Below are 23,524 nucleotides of genomic sequence, written 5' to 3' on the forward strand. Positions count from 1 at the left end.
TGACCCGTGGGACCCCAGACCCAATGCAGGGCTCTACTATGAGGTCCTCTGAAGTGATGGAAGCACAGTCCTGAGTGTTTGTGTCCCTAAAAGGGTTATTTAAAACCTGACGCTGTGTGGGAGAGAGAATACTGCCACTTAGAATAATGACACTCCATCTCACACACTCAGTCTTCAGCTGCTGTAATAAAGTTATAAATAAAACATCACCTCTGCTTTAATCTCAATCTTTTTATCTACTCCACAAATCCAGAAATATACTCAGCCAAGAGTACAGGTGTGAAAACACCACTTTGTATGACGCACATGCTCAGAGCTTTCAGCACTCAGATTACTTAAAAAAGATGCCGTTTGTCTCGCTCTCTCTCACACACACACACACACACACACACTTTATCCTCCTCTTTCATCCTCCTACAGGTTTTAATGTGATCAAGCTTCTTTTCCACCAACGGTTTGATGAAAATGTTTAAACACTCTGAACATGACAGTTTACAGAAATGCAGCATTTTCCAGATAATTCGCCCTCTGTGGGGGTAGAGATGGACAGGAGTGGATTTGGAAGGACACAAGTTTTAGTTTGACTGTGTTGCCTTCATCAGATCATTCACAGATCACTTCTTTATGGAAAAAATACACTGACTGGCCAAAAAAGAAAGTCTCCAGCTGGATTTAAGTAAGCAAATAGGTAGGAGCCTCAAATTGGATAATTCCTGCAGGGTGATCAGCTTTCAGCTGCAACAAGTTATTGAACTCCAACTGATGCAGTGAGTAGTTCTCATTTCTTAAACAACCATGTGGAAAGACGCATCCCATGGTCATGGAAAAGATGTTAGTCCATTTAAGAAGGGTCAGATAATTGGCATCAAGCAGAGAAAACATCTAAGGAGATGCAGAAACTACTAAAACTGGGTTCAGAACTGTCCAACGCATTATTGAAAACTGGAAGGATGGTGGGGAACCATCTACTTCCGGGAAGAAATGTGGTCAGAAAAGCATCTTACATGATGGTAATCTGTGATCACTTAACTGTTTGGTGAAATCAGATGGAAGAAAAACACCAGTAGAACTCAGGACTATGTTTGATATGAACAATGTGAGGGAATTCAAGGGACTGAACAGCTGTGTAGCCAAAAGAAAACCAATAATCAGTGAGGCTAACCAGAGAAAAAGGTTTCAGTTTGCTAGGGAGCATAAAGACTGGACTCTGGGGCAATGGAAGGTCATGTTGTCTGATGAGTCCAGATTTACCCTGTTCCAGAGTGATGGAGCATCAGGGTAAGAAGAGAGGCAGATAAAGTGATGTAGCCATCATGCCTAGTACCTACTGTACAAGCCTGTGGGGGCAGTCTATGATCTGGGGTTGCTGCAGTTGGTCAGGTCTAGGTCAAGGTCTAGATTCAGCAACATTATCATCAGGGAAGATGGCATGGCTATATTCCAACATAACAACACCAGGATTCATGGGGCTCAGATTGAAAGAGTGGTTCGGGGAACATGAGACATCATTTTCACACATGGATTGGCCACCACAGAATCCAGACCTAAACCCCATTGAGAATCTTTGGGATGTGCTGGAGTGCAGTGGTCGGACTTTCCGTCATTAATACAAGATCTGGATGAAAAAATAATGCAACACTGGATGGAAATAAATCTTGGGACTTTGCAGAAGCTTATAGAAACAATGACACAGCAACTGCTGCTGTAATTAAATCTAAAGGTGGTCCAACCAAATATTAGAGTGTGACCTTTATTTTTTTTATTTTTTTGTGTGGTGACTTTTTTTTTGCCAGGCAGTGTACAATGATGAGAGATCAATGTTCTCTAAGTTCCTGTCCACGTGATGCAAGTATTTGTACAAATACTGATTTTTTCCACCAGAAAAGGATGGACTGCTCACATAGGAATACGATCCTGCCCCAAGTGGAGTAATTTAGCCTTTAGGGACCCAGATAACATACATGTTTGTGCTGAATCTGGGCTACTTTTGACACTTATGATTCAGTTACGGCACTGGCAAGTCTCATGTGGGCCACTCCAGATGTCAGTTGTTGGCCTGGATGTGGATTAAGGCAAGTATTTTGTGGAGGGACAAAATACTGTCAGAAATGGTCCTAATACAGAACACTTTCCTTATGCGGTGGTCATGTGGCTGACTCACATTTAGTCAGCGCTGTTAAGGCCAAATTTGGGCCAAACATTTTTTTGGCAAACAATTTGCATGACAGGATGACCGATAATCTGTTATCCCTAAATGAAAGAAGTCTCCTTATCCTGCAAATTGAAGGGAAATAATGGAATTTAATCACTAATTCACTTCCATCTGAATGTAGCTTCAGTGGCATGAAAAAGCTGATGGAAATCTGAGTTTGTATAGAGAACTTTGCTACATATCAGAAATAAAACAGTTCACATCTACTAAGGGTGTTTTCTATTTACAGATTATTTACATCTCTGTCTCTTCAGGGGGTGGAAGTCATCATTAACGCCAGCAGTTTGGAGGACATCGACCCGTTGGCCATTGGGCAGCGACTCACCAACGGGACGGCAACGGTGGCGAGTCCCGTCCTGAGCCGTCTGAAAACCAGAGATGAAGAGCACGGAGACGTGGTACGATGAGACTTTTCACCATCAACATGAACATTTAATTCCCTTACAGGCAACTGAAGAAACCTGTTCTCTCTCCTGATGCAGGGCACCGTGTACCAGAAAACCAACGCAGAGGTGGAGATGAAGAAAATCAATAGAGAGGAGTTTTGGGAGAAGGCCAAGGTATGTGTGGAGGAGGGAATGAAAGAAAACTAAGAGGAGAAAAGATTAGTACAAAACATGAACAGAAATATTGTTTTGTTGCAATAACGACAAGAAAGAAAGCTTAATTCTGCAAAGTCAGAGCTGAAATATGATGAGGTGGGTTTCTTAACTCTAATGGAGCTTTAGAGACAAAGAAAGTGTTCCGTGTTTTTATTCTGCAGCTCTGTAGTATCAAGCATTACTTGGTCTGTAATAAAGTTCTGGAAAACCCTGAAAAAAATCTCACAGAAAATTTGAGGGCGGTAAAACATGGGATATTAAAGTGAGTCTATTCAGAATATAATGATACCTGATCCAGTCTGTATTTTTTTATATTTCTCTTCCAAGCAGCCAGATTTTGTTATCATTTAAAAGCAGTTCTCTAGGTTTATTGAAAGTCTTTTAAGGGTTTTCTTTGGACAAATAGAACTGTCATATTTCAAGTAAATCTAAGTGTCATCTGCATAACTATGGAAAGAAGTCTGATATTTCCTCTGACAGACTTAAGGGAGAACAAGTAGAGATAAATAGAAATAACAGTAGCCCCAGTATCTAAAACTTAGTGACTCTACAACATGGAGGGGCTGAAGAACATATAGTTCATCAGGCTGATAGCAACGTAACTGTCAGACAAAGAAGACGTAAAGCCACTTAGCACTGAGCTATGAAGTATTAGAGCAGAAAAAGGCTCGTAACTCAAGGGATGAACAGTGATGTGTTGACTCATAACAACCAACTTGGCAAAAAAAAAACTGTTTTAAACTAGATCTTTGTTGTTCACATCCTGTCACAAGGACACATAATTTTTTCCCATTTCTTTAAAACCAGCAAAGATCAGACAGTCTGAAAACAGGATTTTAGCAGCAACAAGGTGATTCTCAAACAGCTGTTAGAAGGAAACTTAGCATATCTCAACATGGAAGCAGAAACTGGACACGACGTCAGTCAGGTATAAAAACTATCTTTGACTGATCCATATACTGTTGGCCGAAGTCTCATTAGAAACTGTCTCCACCGAAACGTGGTTGTCATAAAGCCATTCTTCAGGAAGGGAAACAGGGAGAAAAGGCTGAGGTATGTCACATGACACAAGAACTGGACTGAAAATCAGTGGCAACAGGTCTGATGAAAGGATAGGTCCTCCCAGAATCCGGACCTCAACTTTATAGAAGCAGTGTTGGATCATCTGGACAGGGAACAGAACAAAAGGCAGATACATCCAAAGAAGAGCTTTGGAAAGCCCTTCAAGGATTCTGGTGAACTATTCCTGAAGTTCTCTTAACTTCCATGATGTTAAAATTGCACAAATTCTGTTTTTCTCCTCATATCCAGCATTTCCATTTAAGTTTTCAATAACCAATTTGATCTATTTGCTATTTTTATGCCAACATATAAAGAAAAAATGGATGGCAAACAGGACATAAGGTGTAATAAAGTGCTAATCTAGCATGCTATGCTAACTTGTATCTGGCTGTTTCTCCATATTTACTGATGAGATATTTATGTTGTATTGTGATTTTGAATTGATGTAAATTGGAGTGATACTGAAGCTGAGTAGAGGTGAGAAACAGTCAGTTGTAGCTGCATCCTACAACTGCATCACTGTTGGCCTCTTCAGACAGAATACAAAATGACAGGATGGTTCGTGGAGCTGCAGGTTGCTCATGAGGTTTACCCTCAACTGCTGGAGAGACTCCAGACACAGAAAGAATTACATCTGTCTCTCAGCAAATGTTGCTATAATGCTGATTTTTCCCAGAGACTTCCATGCAAACAAACTTTCCTTTGAAGTGGTTACTGGTCTTACTGGAGCAGAATCATGTTAAATTTTATCCCTTTTGTTTGCTCTCCAGCGTGAAGAGGAGATGAGGAAGGAAGAGGAAAAGAAGAAGGCTGCAGAGGAGAGACAGCGTTTTGAAGAGGAGCGAATGGAGCTGGAGAGGAAGGAGCAGGAGAACAGAGAGAAGAGGTACCGCGAGAGGGAGAGGCAGATCGAGGAGCACAGGTGGGCAGCAAACCCTGCAGAGTAAGTAAAGAGAGTTCAAAGGCACATCAGGCATCTTTCCGCTCCACTCCACCACAAGTTAACACTGTTACTGGAGGACCAACTTGACATTAGTTAATAAAAATGTTATTCAAGGTAGTGTTTCCTTTACGTTTATCCAACCTGTTATGGAAGTTTGCGAGCAGAAGACAATGTGCATGTAGGTTTTTTCTCTTCACATCAGTTTTCCATCCAGCTGCAGGAATGTCCAGCTCTCATTATTTCCTCTGTGTGTTTGTGTGAACAGGAAGAAACTGCAGGAGGAGGAGGAGGCCAGAGAGAGGTTGCAGAGTCAGACCACCATAGTGAGTGTTTACATATTAGCTTCATAAGTCTGCATCAATCAGTGTATCAAACCCGAGTTTATTATCTGTTTTTCATGGGTTTTCTTTTCATACTCTCATGGCAGAATATCTTCATCTGCCACTTCCACCAGTTCGTTTTCACCACACACATGTAGCAACAACTCAATAAAAACACCAAAAGTTGAACTTCCTGGAGGCGATGCAGGATTAGCCATGATCTTAATCCCATCTGCTTTCACCATCTACACATCTGGAAGTTCTAGACTTCCAGGATTTTCCATGTTTTTATCTGCTTGGTCATGTAGAATCTGGTCTGAAGCTGCAAGTAGTTCCAGATACCAGGAATTGGACTAACAGGGATTTCTCCAATTCCAAGATAAAATCATTCTTGGATAACATAGAAGAATCTCACTGCGTGAAAAGGGCAAGAATCCAGAGATATCTGTAGGGGATACTTCCCTAAATACTGAAAGAATACAGTACATTTCTGGTGCATATTGACACTGGTTTCATATCTGGTGATATACGGACACAAGATACTGCATGAGGACATATATTGTGTCCAGATACTAGATGTGTCTGATTTTTGTCATAGACAAATTCCGGATTTGACCTGCGGTCATTTCCGGAAGTATCTGAGGTCAAGATACTGAAAAGCGCCAGAATCCTGACATATCTGTCTGAGGGTATCTGGGCAAAGATATCTCTGGATTCTGGGGGTTTTTGCGCAGTGTTCTGTGACATTACATACTGAAGCTCATATTTTTAACATACCTGCAAACTCAAAGTGTGAGAAAGGTGATGAACTAAACCAGTGGGTCTCAATTTTGGGTCAGAGCCATTGTGATTAATGTCCACACACTGACCCTATTTTAAGAAAAAATGTAAGGCTATTTGTTGTCAATTTCACTTTGGCTTTATGGAAGGACAGGACTCAACCAGAAGACAATATTTATGGTGAGAATCTTACTTTTAAAGCATAAGACCGCATGGCTTCAGCCCCAGGTGGGGCAGGGGGTCCATGGCTTTTTAGTAAATTTGCATGAAGGGAGTCCCCAAGGAAGAAAGGTTGGGAACCACTGAACTAAACCATTGTAGGGGGTTCTGGGCGTACACCTCCATCTTTAACTAGGACCACCTTTGTTTGCACCTCAGCCCCTAATCAAGCTGCGCTGCATAAACGTCTTCCTTCTTCTACTAAAATATTATCGGCTCCTTTTTCATGAACATTTCTTAAAGACTCAATGCAGAACTTTTACAGATTTTCTCAGTGACATGTCCTCTAACGGCTAAAGGCCCATTTATGCTCCTTTACACCTAATTTCTACAGTTGTGCTCGTCACTATTCTTCATCTGCTTTTCTTCTTCCTTTCCTGATCCTCTTCTTCTTCTCTGGTTTGTTTCTTTCGTCGCATGTCAGCTATTCCGCTCAGCACTGCTCGTGATTTCCGGCGGTATTGCTCCGTGTTCTGCATCAAGCAACAGATAGCTGAGCTCCCTGAAAACGAACCAGATTTAATATGATCGTAATACTTTTGACATGCGTAATACACCACAGAAAGTAGCAAAACTGAGTGTAAACATGCTTATTTTTCCCTTCTGATTCAATCGTGAAGAGGTTTAAATTACCCCTCTCGATCGATTTAAAATTCTTTCCAATCAAGGCCGATTGGATCAGCAGACATGTTTACGTGACGCATTTTTATTCTGATTGGACATTTGATTGGGTTAAAAGCCCTCAAAGTAAATGCAGCTACCCCCTATAGACTATAGATTACAAAAAAGCTGATTTTTTTGTTGAAATTAAGAAGCTTCCAGGAATGTTTTGAGGAATTTTGAGCTGAACTCGCATCTGAACTATGAGACCACTCGGATCTTAACTCAACATGAGCACCTTTGGTTCGTGTGACCAGCACTTCATCCACCAGGAGCACACTAGCCTGGAAAAGTCACCATAAATACTAACAATGTTATTTAAATGGAAAGAAAAATGTTTGAAATCAGCCTTGGAAAAAATGTGAAACAGATCAGATAAAGTTTAATCACCAAATCAAATAAAAAGTAAGAATGACAAATTGAAATAATGGTAATAAATGCACATAAAAAAACTTTTGTCTTAAAAATAGATCATTTAAAGAAAATATTAAATTAAAATAACTCAAAATAAACCTCAAATTCTTTAATGTTTTATGCCTCTGCAGTCGTTTCTCCAGTTTTTTTTCTCAGGTTTTGGACGTAGAAACAGTCTCTGCTGCCACTTCCTGGTGTCAGCATGCAGTTGCTTGTTTGTGATGGAGGATGATGATGATGATGATTAAGTATTTTTCTGAATGACAACACATTTACATCTTTTGTCTTGTGACTTTTCTCCTCAGGTGACAGAACCGAGCATTGAGGACCTGAACCTGAACAAGAAGGAGTCTGAGGTAGAGGTCAGTGTTATTAATGATGTTTACACAACACACCAGAAGCTACAGCAGATATTGGGAAAAGTTTGAGGGAGTCTGTAAATCTCAAACCTGAAACTGGATTATACACGGAGAAAGACGAATATGAACGCTGTACAGAACTGGCACCAGGTTCTCTGGACACCGGCCCATCTTAGATGGACAGAAAGACAGTGGACGTGTGTCCTGTGGTCAGATGAGTCCATGTTTCAGCTGCTTTTGGGGAAAACTGATGTCTGTTTCTTGGTGTCAAAGATGAGAAAGATCATCCAACGGCCTGTTTCACAAAAGTAGAAAGAAGTTATCCAGGTTAAAAGAAGATAGCAGGGATTAATCAGCCTTGTCAGAGCATCCTGAGTGCACGTTTGCTGCTGTCTTCTAAAATGGATTTCAGATTAATTACAAATGCTGCTACTTACTTTAAAAAAAACTACAACTTTATCATTTTACCTCAGTGGATTAATAAAGTAAACTCTTATTTCATTTACTCCAACTGAAGAGAGCAATAACTATTAACAGAGGCTTATGAAGAATTAAATTACATTCTGAGTGAATGCAATCGCAAAGACTCATGGGAGTTCATGTTTTTGGCAAAAACAGACCTTGTACTGATAAATCTAAAAGATAGAAAGCCAAATGACAGCACTCACTGTTATGTTACTGTTGTTTTATTAAGTTATGGTTTATGTTAGCAGTGAATCAGAGGGGTTGGACGGAGGAGGACGTTCTACCCTCCGGTGAACTCGTAGAAATGAAGAAGTAGCCAACCGGCTGTGGCCTGTGCCACTCGTACTTTGTGTAAAGTCAATAATGGCTGCGAGCTTTAACAGTGTCAGTAAAGACTGCAGATAGCAGTAGACCAGTTTGATATGCAAGTACAATAAATTCTACATTTTATTATAATTAACTAACAGCAGCTTTATTATCAGTTGCTCAGGCTGTTTTTAGAGAAAGCTGTGATGGTATGGAGGACTTCAGTGTCCCTGGAGGACTTCAGTGTCCCTGGAGGACTTCATCTGTTTGAAGGCCACCGATACAGAGGTGGATGTTGGGGTTTCTGAGAGACATATGCTACCATCAAAGTGGCGTTTTTTGAATGTTGGAGCATCCTTTAGAGGAAAATCTGACTGAAACAACAACAGACTGCTGACCAGCTGAAAACTTGGATTCAGGAATGGATGCAGGAAAGGACAGATTCCTCTGGAAAACTAAAACATTCAGGATCCTCAGTTCCCAAACCATTGAAAGCCTCATTAAAAAGAAAATATTTGTCTTTTAAAGATGATGAAACTATTAATAAATTATGCATGCTGTCAGTTTAATGGTGAAACCAGGAGATCTGGTGATGTTCAGTTACTGCAGGCAAAAAGACTTTTAAAGACAAGTTTTACTCCTAAACATCTCTGAAGACATTTATTTGTTTATTTGTTTTTTTTTTATTGCCTCTCATGAAAAATGTTCAGTAAAACCAAAATCCTTTTACTTCTCAGTCATTTTTTTCTTTAAACATATAATTAAAAAAGTTTCTTTTGGTCTTTTTAAGCTGTAAAATGAAGGAAATCTTGTTACCCACTCAGTCTGGTGTTTATTCATTTGCCAGGAAGCCAAGGCCATCATCGCTCAGCGGTCAGGAAACCCTCGAGAGTTTTTCAAGCAGAAGGAGAGAGCCATGACCATCAGTGTCGACACCTCACCCGTCTCCATCCACAGGACTGGTAAACACTTTAAAACTCACTTCCAGGGTTTACTGACACATTCAGCCTTAAAGGATGAACAGGAGGAAATACGTGGAACAGCAAATGTTTTCCATAAAAAACACTCAGCCCGTTTTTACATCCGGTCTTAAACAGGTCTGAAAGCTGGACAGGAAACGGTTCTAATCTGCTTCCTAATAATCAGCAAATGGCTGAATATGTTTTCCCAGACAGGAGTTTCCAGGTTTTCCAGCTCTTCTTGCACTTAACTCCTGAATTCATGGAGACAAGGGCACACAAACAAAGTGCTGCTGCTGTTTTCTTACCGATGGCTGCAGCTGGAAATCCACCAACCTTGCTGTGAGCAGGGTCCTGTTCTTGCTCTGGATCAGGTTCAGCGTTGTAATGAAGAGACAGGGAACCCGAGGGACACTTTCAGTTATCAGATCCAGCATGATTTCCACTGCTCCGACAGGGGCTGCCTCTGTAGGGCCTGAACGGCTCAGAGATGCTCCCTTTTGTTCCAGAAATGTTTGATCAGCTGAGGACGTCCAGGTCTTCTGGGCCGGTGCTCCTTCTCACTGCTGCTGCACCTCATCTGACTCTGATTTAATTTGCTTGAAGAGTTGTGTTGTGTGTCGTCTGTGTGCAGAGTTGCAGTGTTTGTCAGCAGCTGACCAACGTTAAACTCGGTCCTCTCTACGATCAGATTAGAAACTAGAGGAAATGTGTGTTTGGCTGATTATTTACAGTCTTCAATGATCCTAGTTGGTGTTCTATTGTATATCAGTGGAAAGCCTGATTAGTCACTTTCACAACCAGGTAGAACTGGTATAGATGGTGCTTCTGTGGAATGACCAACACATCTAAACGTGTGGGTAGCACTCCAAAAAAATGCGTCAAAATCCCCTGTAGTATTCTTCTGTTGATTTTCATTTATGCTTCTTGGTGAATACCAGCAGAAGAACATTACACAGGATTTTGATTCATTTTTAGGGAAATTACCCGCATATTTAGTTACATTGCTCATCCCACAGAAGCATCATCCTTACAAGTTCTACCTGCTTGTAAAGGTGACTAATCAGGCTTTCTAACTAAGTATAAAACAACATTAACTAGAATTATTAAAGGGGAGAAATGATCCCCCAAACACAAATTTCCTTCATTTCTGTACTTAGATGAGACCAGAGTTCCGACCTCATAACAAAAACTAAACAACAAAACAGAATCAAATAACACAACGAAGGTTTTCATTTTTACACGTGATGAACAAAGTTCATTTCTTGCTTTGTGACCACGTAGATGATCCACTTTGTTTGGGTGAAAGAAGCTTTAATGTCTGAACTGCATGCTGTCTGCAGTCAGTGTGTTTAAAACCACACTAACCACTTTTTTTCTGTCTTTCTCCTCTTTTCTTGGTCCTTCTCTTCCTTCATCTCTGCACTTCTTTATGTTCCCCATCTTCTTCCTTTAATCCATCACTCTTCTGATCATTGGTTTCTTCATTTCTTCTTCGTGGGTTTCCACTATACGCCCCATCTGTCCCACAATCCTCACTTTTCCCTCTGAGACCGAACCTCTTCCACACCTCCTTCCTGCCTGCTTTCCTTCTGTCCCGTCACACTCCTGTCTTGGTCCGTCGCTTCGTGTCCATGTGTTTTTATGTGTGTGTGTCGTCATGTTGGGTTGTGTGTGGCCGCTGTGTGTCGTCCTGACTGCCAGGCCGTTTGGACAGCCCGTTCTTGAGGCAGCAGCACAGTCCCAGCAGCCCCAGTACGACTTCCCCGCTTCGGGGTGTGTCGCCCCTGCGCACGCCGCCGCATGCACGGACGCAGCCCGTCGCTGCAGCCGGTAGGTACAGCACGTGAGCGGTAAACAGCAGAAGAGGAAGTGAAACATCTCCCCCCAGACTTCAGCCCTTCCACAGATGTAGGCGCTGGAAGCAAAGATGAGATGAGACTCATGGAAGATAAAACTGTTGGAGATTAATTAGTCTCTCAGGACTCTGTGCGCTAATGTCCGTTTTTTTTGTTGTTGTTGTTTGTTTGTTTTTTTTTTTTTTATCATATTCTTAGTCACGTAATTCCTGTCTTCATGTTTTTGTCGTTGGCTAGTTTTACTTCTCCAAACCTAAATGATCTTGTTCAGACATTTTGTCAGACAGACCCTGGACCTGATCTAGGATCTGAAAACAGGAGAATATGTTGCATAAATGCATAAAGTCAGTTTCATCATGTAGTATCAGCTTCATTCCACCTCCACACACTAACCCCCTAAACTTTCATTCAGGAAGCTTTCTCAGCTATCATTGTTAAGGAATTCAAGGAATTTAGACTCCTAGCGAGTTATATAAACACTCACTGTCCACTAAATCAGGTCCACTTTCTAGTACCGGGTTGGACCCCTTTTCCCTCCAGAACTACTTGGTGTGATAGATTCAACAAGGTGTTGGAAACCTTCCTCAGAAGGTTTTGCTCCATATTGACATGACAGCATCACACAGTTGCTGCAGGTTTGTCGGCTGCATTCATGAGAATCTCTCGTTCCACCACATCCCAAAGCTGCTCTACTGGACTGAGATCTGGGGACTGTGGAGGCCGTTGGAGTCCAGTGAACTCATTGTCATGTTCTAGAAAGCAGGTGGAGATGATCTGAGCTTTGTGTCATGGTGCTTTATCCTGCTGGAAGTAGCCATCAAAAGATGCTACACTGTGGTCATAAAGGGATGAACATGGTCAACAACAATACTCAGGTAGGCTGTGGTGGTTAAACCAGGCCCCGTTGGTACTAAGGGGCCCAAAGTGGGCCAAGAAAATATCCCCCACATCATCACACCAGCAGCCTGAAATGTTGATCCAAGGCAGGACGAATCCATGTTTTCATGATGTACCTTTCATAGTACCTGAATGTGGAGCTGAAATGGAGATTCATCAGACCAGCAACCATGCCACGTTCAAAAGTTTCTTAAATCGTCTTTCTTCCTTATTCTGATGCTCAGTTTGAATTTCAGCAAGTCGTCTTCACCAAGTCTACATGACTAGATGCATTGAGTTGCTGCCATGTGATTGGCTGATCAGATAATTTTTTATTAACAAGTAATTGAGCAGGTGGACCTGATAAAGCGATCAGTGAGTGTATATTTTCCAGCTAAACTCTCACTGGTATAGAAGTCCAGAAACACATTTCTCTACCTTCACTCACTGTGGACAGGAGAGTACTGAACTCCTTACGAGACATCAACCCAAGAAGAAACTGACTCTAACGACCAGATTAACTTCACATGGGAAGATGCTAAAGAAAATTGCTTACCAAGCTGATAGCTTCCTTTTTGTCACATTGGATTATAAACTGGGATTTTTAATTTTAAAGAGTTTATAGAGCCTGGTAAAAAATCTTAAACAAGTAAATGATAATGATCTTTAAGTTCAGACTTAAAGATATATATATATATATATATATATCTTTAAGTTCAGACTTAAAGATATATATATATATATATATATATATATATATATATATATATATATATATATATATATATATAGGTGTATTAGTGTGGACTGCATTCAAATGACGTTATGCTACTATGCGTAACTCTACAGCTAGCTGGCTAGCATGAACATTAATACAGCTGAGATTTGCACTAAAGAATTCATCAGATTGATCATCGCAACAATTTATTGCATGTCTTATATTGCATGTCTTCCTAATATTGGCAACCTGAAGATAAACACAATTTAATTGAGTTCATTTCAACAAAATTTGTGTCAGGAATGCTAGCATCTCTGTAGCTTGGTAATTACCACTCTTAGGCTATGTTTATTTATAACTAAATCTCATGTCCACATCCAATGTTTATAGCCTGTTTAATTCAACATATCTGCATTGGCGCAGGGCTTTAGTGGGTGTTCTAAGGTAAAGGAATTTTGCATGTCTTTTAGCCCTGATACTAACAACAACATTTCACAAGCCTCATGTTAGCACTGATGCTAACAGCAGTTTTTCACAAGCATCCTGTTAGCATTGGTGCTAACAATAGTATTTCACAAGCATCCTGTTAACACTGATCCTAACAGTAGCATTTCACAAACCTCCTGTTAGCCATGATGCTAACTGCAGCTATTCACAAGCCTCCAGTAAGCACTGATGCTAACAGCAGCTTTTTACAAGCATCTTGTCAGCACTGGTGCTAACAACAACATTTCACAAGCATCCTATTAGCATCGATGCTAACAGCAGCATATTACAAACCTCCTGTTAGCATTGATTGGGGCAGCTGTAGCTCAGGAGGAGGAGCATACACTCCATTCCACAAACTGGAAAGTTGGTGGATTAATTCCAGGCTTCTCCTGACTCCATGCCTAAGTGTTCTTGGGCAAGACATTGAACCCCACATTGCCTCTCGATGTGTCTAATGTGTTTGTGAATAGGTAATTGTGACATGTAGTGTACAGCGCTTTGAATAGTCAACATGACCGGAGAAGTTATATATAAAACAGTCCATTAACAACACTGATGCAAACAGCAGCTTTTCTCAACCTTTGTGTTAGCATTGATGCTAACAGCAGCATTTTTCAAGCCTCAGTGACGAGTAAAACAGTCATCAGGGTAGTAAACCTCAGAAGTATTTGTGTGTCGCAGTAGATTCTGAGTCTGTTGTGAAGCTAGATGTTGTCCAGTCATTTTCCAATGTTATATTCTTTCTGTAAAAGACTATGTTTTATTGTTTGATGTTTTTGGTTTTAGCAAAGAGTGATTTAACATTATTTACCACTTTCCTCCTCCTCTGATTTATTTTATCTTATCTTTATCCTTTTTTTGTCTTTTTGTAATCCTGGACTGCTTTACCAATCTATTCACACACTAAAAAACACGCTCCTGCCTTTAATCCTGACTGACTGACCAACCAACCTGTGAGTGTTTGTGAGTGCACGTAAATGTGTGAGGTTTTCAGTCGCCATTAAAGGCCATTGAAAGTGAACCTTTATCTTCAATTCATGTGGAAATTCATGTTGTTGTGTTGTTGTCAGGTTGGAAATCATAATGGGGATTTTGTATGATAGTAAATGACAAACACAAAAATACTGGTGAGCAGTTTCCAGAGAGCTTCATGGGAAAAATAAAGTACTCCCTGATTCAGTTCTGAGGTTTTTAAAGTATCAGATCATAATAAGAAAACAATCATCTGGTCCTTACCAGGTCAGTGTGTTATTTATTGAGCAAAAACTTGATTCCTTTGTTGTAGATTTGTGCTGTGTTTGAGATCATTGTCCTGCTGCATGAGCTAGTTTTACTCAAGCTTTAGCTGTCGGACTGATGGACCCACATCTGACTCTGGGTCCAGAGTCTACAAAACAAGCCCAGATCATCATCCCTCCACCATTGTGCTGACAGTTGTTCTGAGGTGTTTATGTTGATATACTGTGTTTAGTTTTCTACATTCTGACCAAACATGTCCACTTTGGTTTCGTCTGTCCAAAGGAGATTGTTCTAGATGCCTAGTGGTATGTTCAGTTGCAGCTTTGCCAACCTAAGCTGTGCTGCCATGTTCTTTTGAGTGTTCTTTTGACACGTTCTCCTGCAACCCTTCCATACAAGCCAAACTTGTTCAGTCTTTTTAAAACTGGTCTTACATGAACTTTAACATTTAACATGCTAGCTGAGGCGTGGAGGAGTCTGAGATGTAGTTCTGATGGTCTCATCCTGGGCTGGACTTGCTGGGACATCCACTCCTGTAAAAATTGGAAGCTTGTGAATAATCTTTATCTCTGTAGAATGACAGAGTACTGATACATTGGAAATGACCATATAACACTTCCCAGACTGATGTGCAGCAGAGACAGTTGTTTCTTAAAGATACTGACTGAGTTCCTATAGTAGAAGGAAGGATTGACTTATTTACACACTGACTCGTTTTAGACACGGTGTAATATATGCTGTTTTTCATCTGAGGTTGTCTTTACCTCATACTAAGACCTGCTGTGGACCAGATAATTAGTTTCTTTTAATTATGTTAAATAATTATCCTTTGTTGGTCTAATATGTCTAATTTTGTATGTCTAATGTATATCTAATGATTATGTTATGCATAATATTGTTATGTATGATCATTTATGATAGATAAAAACCTTATGATCAAAAAAAGTGTAGTTTGTTTATTTATTTATCTAATGATTTATTTATTGGGCTGTAAGCTTCCTTGAACACAACTTTACCATTTAAAGCTGAAGTCTACAGTCAAGAGTCTGTATTATAGATCAGCCATTTGAAAAAAAAACAGAAAAAAAGTATTGATCATGACTTTAAGACCATACAGAACTGGAACATTTAACAAAATTTCAAATATTTAGAGGCCTACATATCATAGATACCTTTGAATTTGATCCCATGTTCATGTCCTGACTTGGTGAGATGCCATTAAACATCATACAGAATAAACTATAATAAATACCAGAAGCCTTCTGGAAAAACTGCATCATTGCTATAGTTACCATAAAAACCATGCAGACCACCCTTTATGATCTTCCGTAGGTTATATTGCATGACTACGTGTGATGTAATGGGAGACATTGTTCTGGATGGAGGAAAGATATGGTGACATACAAGATAATTATGATACATAATGATACATTATGATACGATATAATTATGATACATAATGATACAAGACAATTAAATCTAATCTTTACTTATAAAAGGAGGAAATCTTAACAGGTTCCTAAATTTGCTTCTGTTCCTCATTAACCCTTAAATCTCCAATAGATCTCTGGTGACCCCAAGCATTATCACTTATATCATCAACTTTGTCTCAGGAGCGGTAGTGTGTGGCTCTGTGGGGTAAAGTGTGATGGATAGTTACCCTTTGGGTGATGTACAGAAGTTTTCCAGGCATTTCTATCCTGTCCAGGACGTTTACAATCCAGCCACTAAATAGTAGTACTAGTATTTATAGTTTTTATTCAGAGACTGTATCTAGTAAATGATCAACAATCCGTGATAACAGCATTATTTATCACATGTTCATCATAAAAAGATCACTATCAGTACTATGTTGCTAAAAGACTTCTATTTAGACCTGAAGCCACTTCCTGTCAAACTTTCCACCAATCAGAGAGCTTAGACTGATGGTACTGTCCAATCAGGAGCAGCCAAAGATCAACCAGTGAGCAGAAAGTTCTATGTGTGTCTGAAAAGATGAAAAATAATGCTTCTCTATGGCTGGAATAAAGCCAAGAAGACGTTTCTGATGCACGGTGGCGCAAAAAAGCAGCTGAGCTGGAGTTGGTTTAGTGAGGACAGCAGGTAAATAGTAGCAGAAATAACTGAAAATGAGGAAAAAGTGGAAATATGGAAATAGTTTCTGTTGTGTTTGTTTCAATGCCAATATTTTTCTCCAGAAAGCCAAGACTTGAGAGAATGATGTGCAGATGAGAAAAGGCTTGGTCACTGTTGATCTGTGTGTTATTTCTACAAAGTTCTGTTAGTAATAAATTCTGCTTCCTTCTTCTGGCCGGCCTTTATGCTGCTGTATTTTTAGAAACATTAATTTTACATCATTTTAGCCTCATAATCTGACAGCTGAGAAACATCATGTTTGCATGCTGACTGGTATAAAAAACCTTGGCTTCTAAAGGCTGTTTTAAAATGGCTTGGAGTTTTAATAAGTGTTTTCTAGATGAGACAAATCAGAGAACCCACCCAGAACCTGAACATTCAGAGCTGAATATCTTGTTTTATGTCATCATTGTTCATCACATGTGAATTCTTGTGTTCATGAGTAACAAACGCCTGAAAATGAGCATGAAATCACCTGAGAAAATATTGTTTTTTTTTAAGAAAGGATTCTTTGTGACAATGGTGTCCATGTCATATCTGGGTCGGTTTGTTGATGCTATATCAGTAAATGTAAAAACGTCCATGACATCGTGGATCGTCATGATTGTCCCCACTGTTACATTTACCCATCTTGATTTGCTCCACTTTCCAGGAAATCAGCTTTTTAGTGTCTTTTACTGCTGTTATTTTAACCTTGCAGATATTTTGACTACTTCTGTTTAATGTATTTGAAACATTTAAAAGTTTGGGATCACTGTTCTCTGTAACAAACCATCTGTTAATGAAACACCCTCATTCAAACAAAAGTCAAGATTAAGACCTTCACTTCAGTTGGTATAAAGTCATAAATGTTTGTCGTAAAATTCCACGTCAGATATTAGCCTGTTTTTTGGAGGGGGGTTCTGAGCATTAACCTCCAGTCAGTGGGAAATCCCACCATTTCATGACAATGTAATTCATTTAAGGCATTACCTACTAGACTGAAACCATAAAGATGGTACTTACTTCAACATGGTAAAATGCACTTGCTGTAACTGATGGCCCTTTTACTTAACTTTTACATAAAATCCAATATGGTGGAAATATAATTTAAAGCCTCAATAAAGAGTAGAAAACAGGCTAGCTCTTTCGTGGAAAATGATTTATTAATCATGTATGACTAAAGATATAGTTTTAGACACTGAAATTTAATTGGGGTTTTGTTTGTTTGTTTCATTATCCCTGTATCACAGGTATAATAGTAGGACTGAGAACTAATAGAAAAGTGAAGGGCAAAAACTAATTTTAACATCTTACTGAACAAAAAAGCTGCAGAAGCAGGATCTTCACTGAAATAAAAGGAAAATATTTCCTAACAAAAATAATCAGAAATTAATCCTAGTTTTGATCAGAAGAGTGAGACCTGGTGTTTGAAAAATACAAAACTAACTGAACAACTATGTTCAGTTAGCTTGGCAAATGCTAACACTAAACAGGAGTAAATCGAATGCAATGAAAGTAATTCAACAAAATCGAATCATGACTACCACGCCTTCTGGATTATCCAGACATGGCTGGCCATTAGCATGATGAGGCTAACAACTAGCTTTTTAAGTTAGCAACCTAATAAATCATCTGTTTTGGCTACTAGCATGCTGAACCTAGCTAACTTAACACTTAAACAGGTTTATCTAGTTCTTTTGTCTTTAGTAGCAGGTCACTGATTACTTAATAATATTTTTTTCACAGTTTCTCTGACTTGCTAAGATTTATGACTTTATAGTCAAATAATGTAGATTGATGTGGAAGTTAAGGGGTCAAAACATTTGCTTTTCGTGGCAGATCGATTCACTTTCAAGGTATAAAACTTTCTGTCATTTAAAAGTCCATCTTCTGTTGACTTCAGCCTCTGATGACCATGAATGTTTGGTGCATGCTGACATTTTTAGCTCGATAAGAGAAAAGTTTGGTGATCTGCTGACTTTCTGCAGACCAAAGTTTTATTTCTTTGAGGAATGTCAAATTCATGGAATTCCATCAAAGGTTGCAGAGACCAAACAGGTCGACATTCAATCACCAAAATTACAGATTTAAGAAATTATTACTTAATAAAACAGTGTATCCTCTTATTTGACTACTACAGTGTGCATTGCTAACAATAATTATAGCCATAAAGAGGCTAAATTATGGAAACATTCATGGGAACAATGGAGACCTTTGAATTATGTCACATTTTTTGAGGTGTGGATGGGGTTTCAGAGGTCTAGAACCAAATAAATGTGTGCTTATATGTGTTGGTCAAAAGTGATGGTTTCTGTGATTTTGTGTATTTTTTAAATGTGTTGAAGTAACACAAGAAGTGGCCATAGATGTTTGGATCATCATAAGCTCATATACATTTATATTAAAGGTATATTAAAACTAGCAAAACTCCAATAGAAAAAAAGCTCAAATTTTGATAAATTGGGAGACTAATCTACATTTAAAGTAGATGTAAAGCAGCAAATGTTGTGTTACTTCACACTTTTTTTCATAAGTATTATTTCATTGGGCAGTTGTGAGGATGATATGTTTTCTGTACTGATCCTCTGATATTTTTTCTTTGTTCTGATGCTTTTTTCCTTCAGGGGATGATTTCAATGAAGCGAGCACAGAGCGCAGCATGGTCGCAGTGTCCCCCATTCCTAAGATAGTCACCACACCGATCAAAGAAGACTTCACCAGCGAGGAAGATGACAAGTGGACAAGTGGAGACAAGTGGGGTGAGACAAAAAATTAAATTTGTTGTTGTAAGGGAAATTTACAGCACTTAAAAATACGTGATTCTTACATCGATGTTCATTGCATGAAATGAAATCATGTTAACAGGACCAAACATTTAATCTTTTGGGTTAATTTCATGCTATGAAATGAATTGACAGCCAAAGAGAAATCATGGTGAGTTTAGCTTCACTTTTCCCCTTTTAGACGTACAGAAATAGTGGAATGAAAATGAATGAATGAAATGAATGAAAAATACTTTATTAATCCCTTTGCAGGGAAATTCATGAATAAAGTAATTACTAAAACAGATCATGTCAGAGGAAATGAAGTTGGCTAAAAGATCTCAAAAAGCAACACATCATGCTAGAAATTCAGTCAATCTTCATTTCTAAAGCACTTTTCATACAAATAATAATGCTTTACTTACCCGGTAACATTTAAAAATATCGTTAACCATCCAAATCCCTCAAACCACCAGCCTATATAGTCACATATCAATATAAAATGATGTTCTTTAAAGAGTCTTAACCTCCATAAGAAGATTGGGGAAACTATACTAGGGGTTTACATGAAAGAACATAAAATTAAAATTGAATGGAAAAACTGGAATAGAAAACATGAGTTAAATACCGAAACAAGTTAATTAATGATCCAAAGAACATAAATGTGTTAAATAAGTAAAATACAATCAGAAAATAATAAAACCATATTTAACAGAAGAAAATAAGTTGGAAATAAATACGTAAATAAATAGTAAAATATATTTTATTAATAATAATATGTATTCAATTAAAAACTTTTCTAAAAAGGTCTTAAGCTTTCATTTAAAAATCAACTCTGCCAGGTGGAAGGCTGTTCCACAAGCGAGGGAAGGAAGGAAGGAAAGAAAGAAAGTAAAATCATCTGGGAGCACAGGAAGCTTTGGCAGAGTTTCAAGGTAAAACAGGCCATTGATGCCTGAAAACTCTTCCGGTTATGATAAACGCTTGTTTCCACCAAGGGGTACACCCCGTTTCCCATCAGGCCTGGTCAGTTTAAAGTTTTTTCTCTTTTTAGATTCATATTATTTTATTTCTCTGAAAATGAGTTTGATGATCGGACTGTAACAGCCTAAATACTTTTTCACAGAGTAAAGTAACAAAATCTTAAAGAATAGTTTTAGACAAGTTTTTCGTCTTTCTTTAGATTCGGTGCCAAAGCAGGAGCAGAGCCCCCCTGTGCAGGAGTCCACGCCCACCAAGCCTGTGCAGAGCGTCGCCCCGCAGGCCCGTGACCCTTCCGGCTTCTCCCCGTGGGACTCCGGGACAGACAGCCTGGTGGACCTGTGGGATGGCTGCTCCGCCCCCACCGCCAACCCCACCCAGACCTCCCAGTCTTCCAATCTAGTGGACCTGATGGGCGACGGCGACGTGCTTCATGACGATGTCCCACCCAACATCGCCGCTGGAAGCGGCCGGCCTCAGCCCCTCCTCAGCTTCGATGAGATGATGGACGGAACGTTCTGCTCGGGCACCGGCGCCGAGGATGACCCCTCCAGTCTTGTGGACGTTGCAGGCTCTGACCAGATGACCCTCAGCTACCAGCATGCATTGCAGCATGCCTCCGGGGAGGGGCCGGAGCTGGATGATGGACAGCTGCTGATGACCAATGGGGAGATGCGGCTGAAAGAAGGGACTCAGGTCAGACGGGTTACAGTTGCTGTTACTATACATCTTTTCCCTCCTTCTTTTCAATTGTTTTTCTTTCTCTTCCTGTTTGTGCTTTCAGGCAAGTGAGGGCTATTTTAGCCAATCACAGGAGGAGGAATTCGGCCAATCAGAGGAGTCCTCAGCTAAACCAGCACCTGTCTTTTATAACAAGCCTCCAGGTGAGGCTTGATCAGTTTCATCACAGCATGTTATATTCTACTGAGTTTACAGAGGGTAGTTTCACAATAATAGTCTCACCGTTACTCTGCTTGTTCATACAACGGATGATTAATTAATCCTCAATTGATTTAACATGAGCCCAGCACCTGGACGTAATGTGTTACTACCACCACTTGGTGGCATCAATTTACCAAACTGTTTGGTAAAATAGTTTTGAATCTATTTAAATTTAATTAAACCAATATCGATCCATAAAACTCAGAGATTAATATCTTTGTTTCCTTTTCTGGTGAAACAGTATCCACCACAGAAACCATCAGAATGAGTGTAGACGGTGTTTTTTCCAGCTGATCTTATCGTGAAAAGGTTTAAACCACCCCTCTTGATCGGACTGATTGTTCTTTCTGATCGAGGTGATCGGATTAGCTGATGTGTTTACAGGACGCATTTTTCCTCTGACTGGACTGATCGGATCACCTCACCCACCGTCCACGTAAACATATCAGCTGATCTCCAATCAGACTGATAGGGCCACTTTTTGTTCCTCTTTTTGTGCTTTTTGTTAAAGAAATGTGACTTTGTGTTGGAAAATTAGCATTTAAAGGGTTAAAAATAATTAAAATAATTACATATTAGGTATTTTTGATTAGGACTAAAGATGTTTGAAAGGGTTGAGCAAAAGTTGAAAAAATTGTATTCTGTTATTTTTATAGCAGTTTTTGGGAGGGACTTTTTATACTCAGATGACCCGAAAGGATAGTAAATAGTGACCTAAAGAGTTAAATATTTGTCCATGTAAAAATTTACCTTTCCCAAACTAGGGGTCCCAGGGGAATCATTTCAGGGGCTTGTCAGATTAAAAATCAATAAATAAATTAAAAAATTGTCTACATTTATTAAATAAATTTGATTTTTGTTAGGGCTGTCCAAATTAACGAGATGAATCGGTGGAATAAACACATTCATTTGTTAATGCATCAAAGCATAAACAACAAAGTTATTACTCATGCCATAATAAAAATATAAATGCAGTATTACATCATTGATAGAAGCAGATTTTGGGACGTACAGGTGCCTCGTTACAGCCAAAATCCACCTTTTCCTTCTTATTTATGAAGATTCTGACAGTCATCAACACTTATATTTAAAAATATAATCATTGGGTGTCCAGAAACAAGTCAACGTACGTCATCTCGGGGGGCTCAAAAAGTTTGGGAATTGCTGCATTAAGGCACGTATTTTAAATAAAGTTTAATTTATTCATTTGCGTCCAGTTGCAGTTAACAGGCGTTTGTGTTTGTGTGTTTAGAGATTGACATCACGTGCTGGGACACGGACCCTGTGGTGGACGAGGACGACGACTAGCCGGCCGCTCTGGACCGAAAGGACAGAGGAAGTGCGCTTCATGAAGAAACAGATGTTTTTTTTCTAAAAAACAAAAACACGAACAAAAGAAAAAAAAAAAAAAACTACTAATCATAACAATAAGTCTTGCATCAAAACTACTTCTGTATCTTTTAGAGAAAAACAGTTTGAGTTGTGATGAAGATGTCTGAAAGGCTCAGTTCTGATCTGTGTTTCTTTTATTTATTTTTTTTCTTTCATTTTGCTATGCAGGTGTAATAGAGTTGTGAGCGAGGGTTTTGTTTGTGTACATGATTTTATCACACGTAGCACTGCTGCATATTAGAGACAGTGAAGCCCCGTGTGCGGCTGCAGCCCACGCCGTTAGTCCGTAGTGCTTTAATAACACCTTATAAAACTAATACCGTGGATCAATACAGCTGCCATGTTTCTCTCCACTCTCTTCTTTTCTTACCTCCTTCCTTCTGCTTTCCTACATAGAAATATTCACTCTGCCAGTCAGTTAATCTTGTATTAGACCTCACGTTCATGGGAAAAAAGACTTGTTGGAATATTTTATTTATTCTGGTGTATCCGAACTGAAATTCCTTCAGACACGTCTGTGGCTCCTTTTTGACCTTTTTCACTCCTTTTGTATGATTTCAAGACTGAGTTGAAAATTAAATGGCTTGTCAATCCGATGGCTTTTTTATTTTTGTTTTTATTTAATCTTCTGCCTCCTTGTGGACGAACTGCAGCATCACCCCTCTGATTTAGTTCATCCCACCTCTACATTTACACAAACAAAAGAAAAAGAAAAACTTTTTTGCACCTAAACCAGATGAAATATTGTAGATATTTTTCCAGTTTTTTAGGAGAGTTTGGCTTTAAGATGAAGAGTGTAAAAGAGTAAATTTGTATGCTTCTTATTCCTCTGGACTGAACATGAGCA

The 23,524-nt window shown here is 39.2% G+C and overlaps 1 protein-coding gene across 5 annotated transcripts in view; it reads left to right on the plus strand.

Annotated features, from left to right (window-relative positions):
* Window positions 1-23,273, plus strand: part of dbn1 (drebrin 1) — a 134,710-nt gene extending 111,437 nt beyond the window's left edge. Inside the window, exons 5-16 of one of the 5 annotated variants that reach the window (XM_042007750.1) lie at window positions 2,467-2,610; window positions 2,695-2,772; window positions 4,647-4,798; window positions 4,950-4,997; window positions 5,085-5,142; window positions 7,518-7,574; window positions 9,190-9,304; window positions 11,006-11,134; window positions 19,243-19,359; window positions 20,546-21,039; window positions 21,128-21,227; window positions 22,538-23,273. In XM_042007750.1, the coding sequence (XP_041863684.1) occupies window positions 2,467-2,610; window positions 2,695-2,772; window positions 4,647-4,798; window positions 4,950-4,997; window positions 5,085-5,142; window positions 7,518-7,574; window positions 9,190-9,304; window positions 11,006-11,134; window positions 19,243-19,359; window positions 20,546-21,039; window positions 21,128-21,227; window positions 22,538-22,593 (1,548 nt within the window). In that variant the 3' untranslated portion in view covers window positions 22,594-23,273. Of the gene's footprint in view, window positions 1-2,466; window positions 2,611-2,694; window positions 2,773-4,646; window positions 4,799-4,949; window positions 4,998-5,084; window positions 5,143-7,517; window positions 7,575-9,189; window positions 9,305-11,005; window positions 11,135-19,224; window positions 19,360-20,545; window positions 21,040-21,127; window positions 21,228-22,537 lie in introns of all 5 variants that reach the window. The other 4 variants (XM_042007753.1, XM_042007751.1, XM_042007752.1 and 1 more) reach the window with 4 other exon arrangements.
* The last annotated feature ends 251 nt before the right edge of the window (window positions 23,274-23,524 follow it).

This window comes from Melanotaenia boesemani, chromosome 15, assembly GCF_017639745.1.
Source record: "Melanotaenia boesemani isolate fMelBoe1 chromosome 15, fMelBoe1.pri, whole genome shotgun sequence".
NCBI lineage: Eukaryota > Metazoa > Chordata > Actinopteri > Atheriniformes > Melanotaeniidae > Melanotaenia > Melanotaenia boesemani.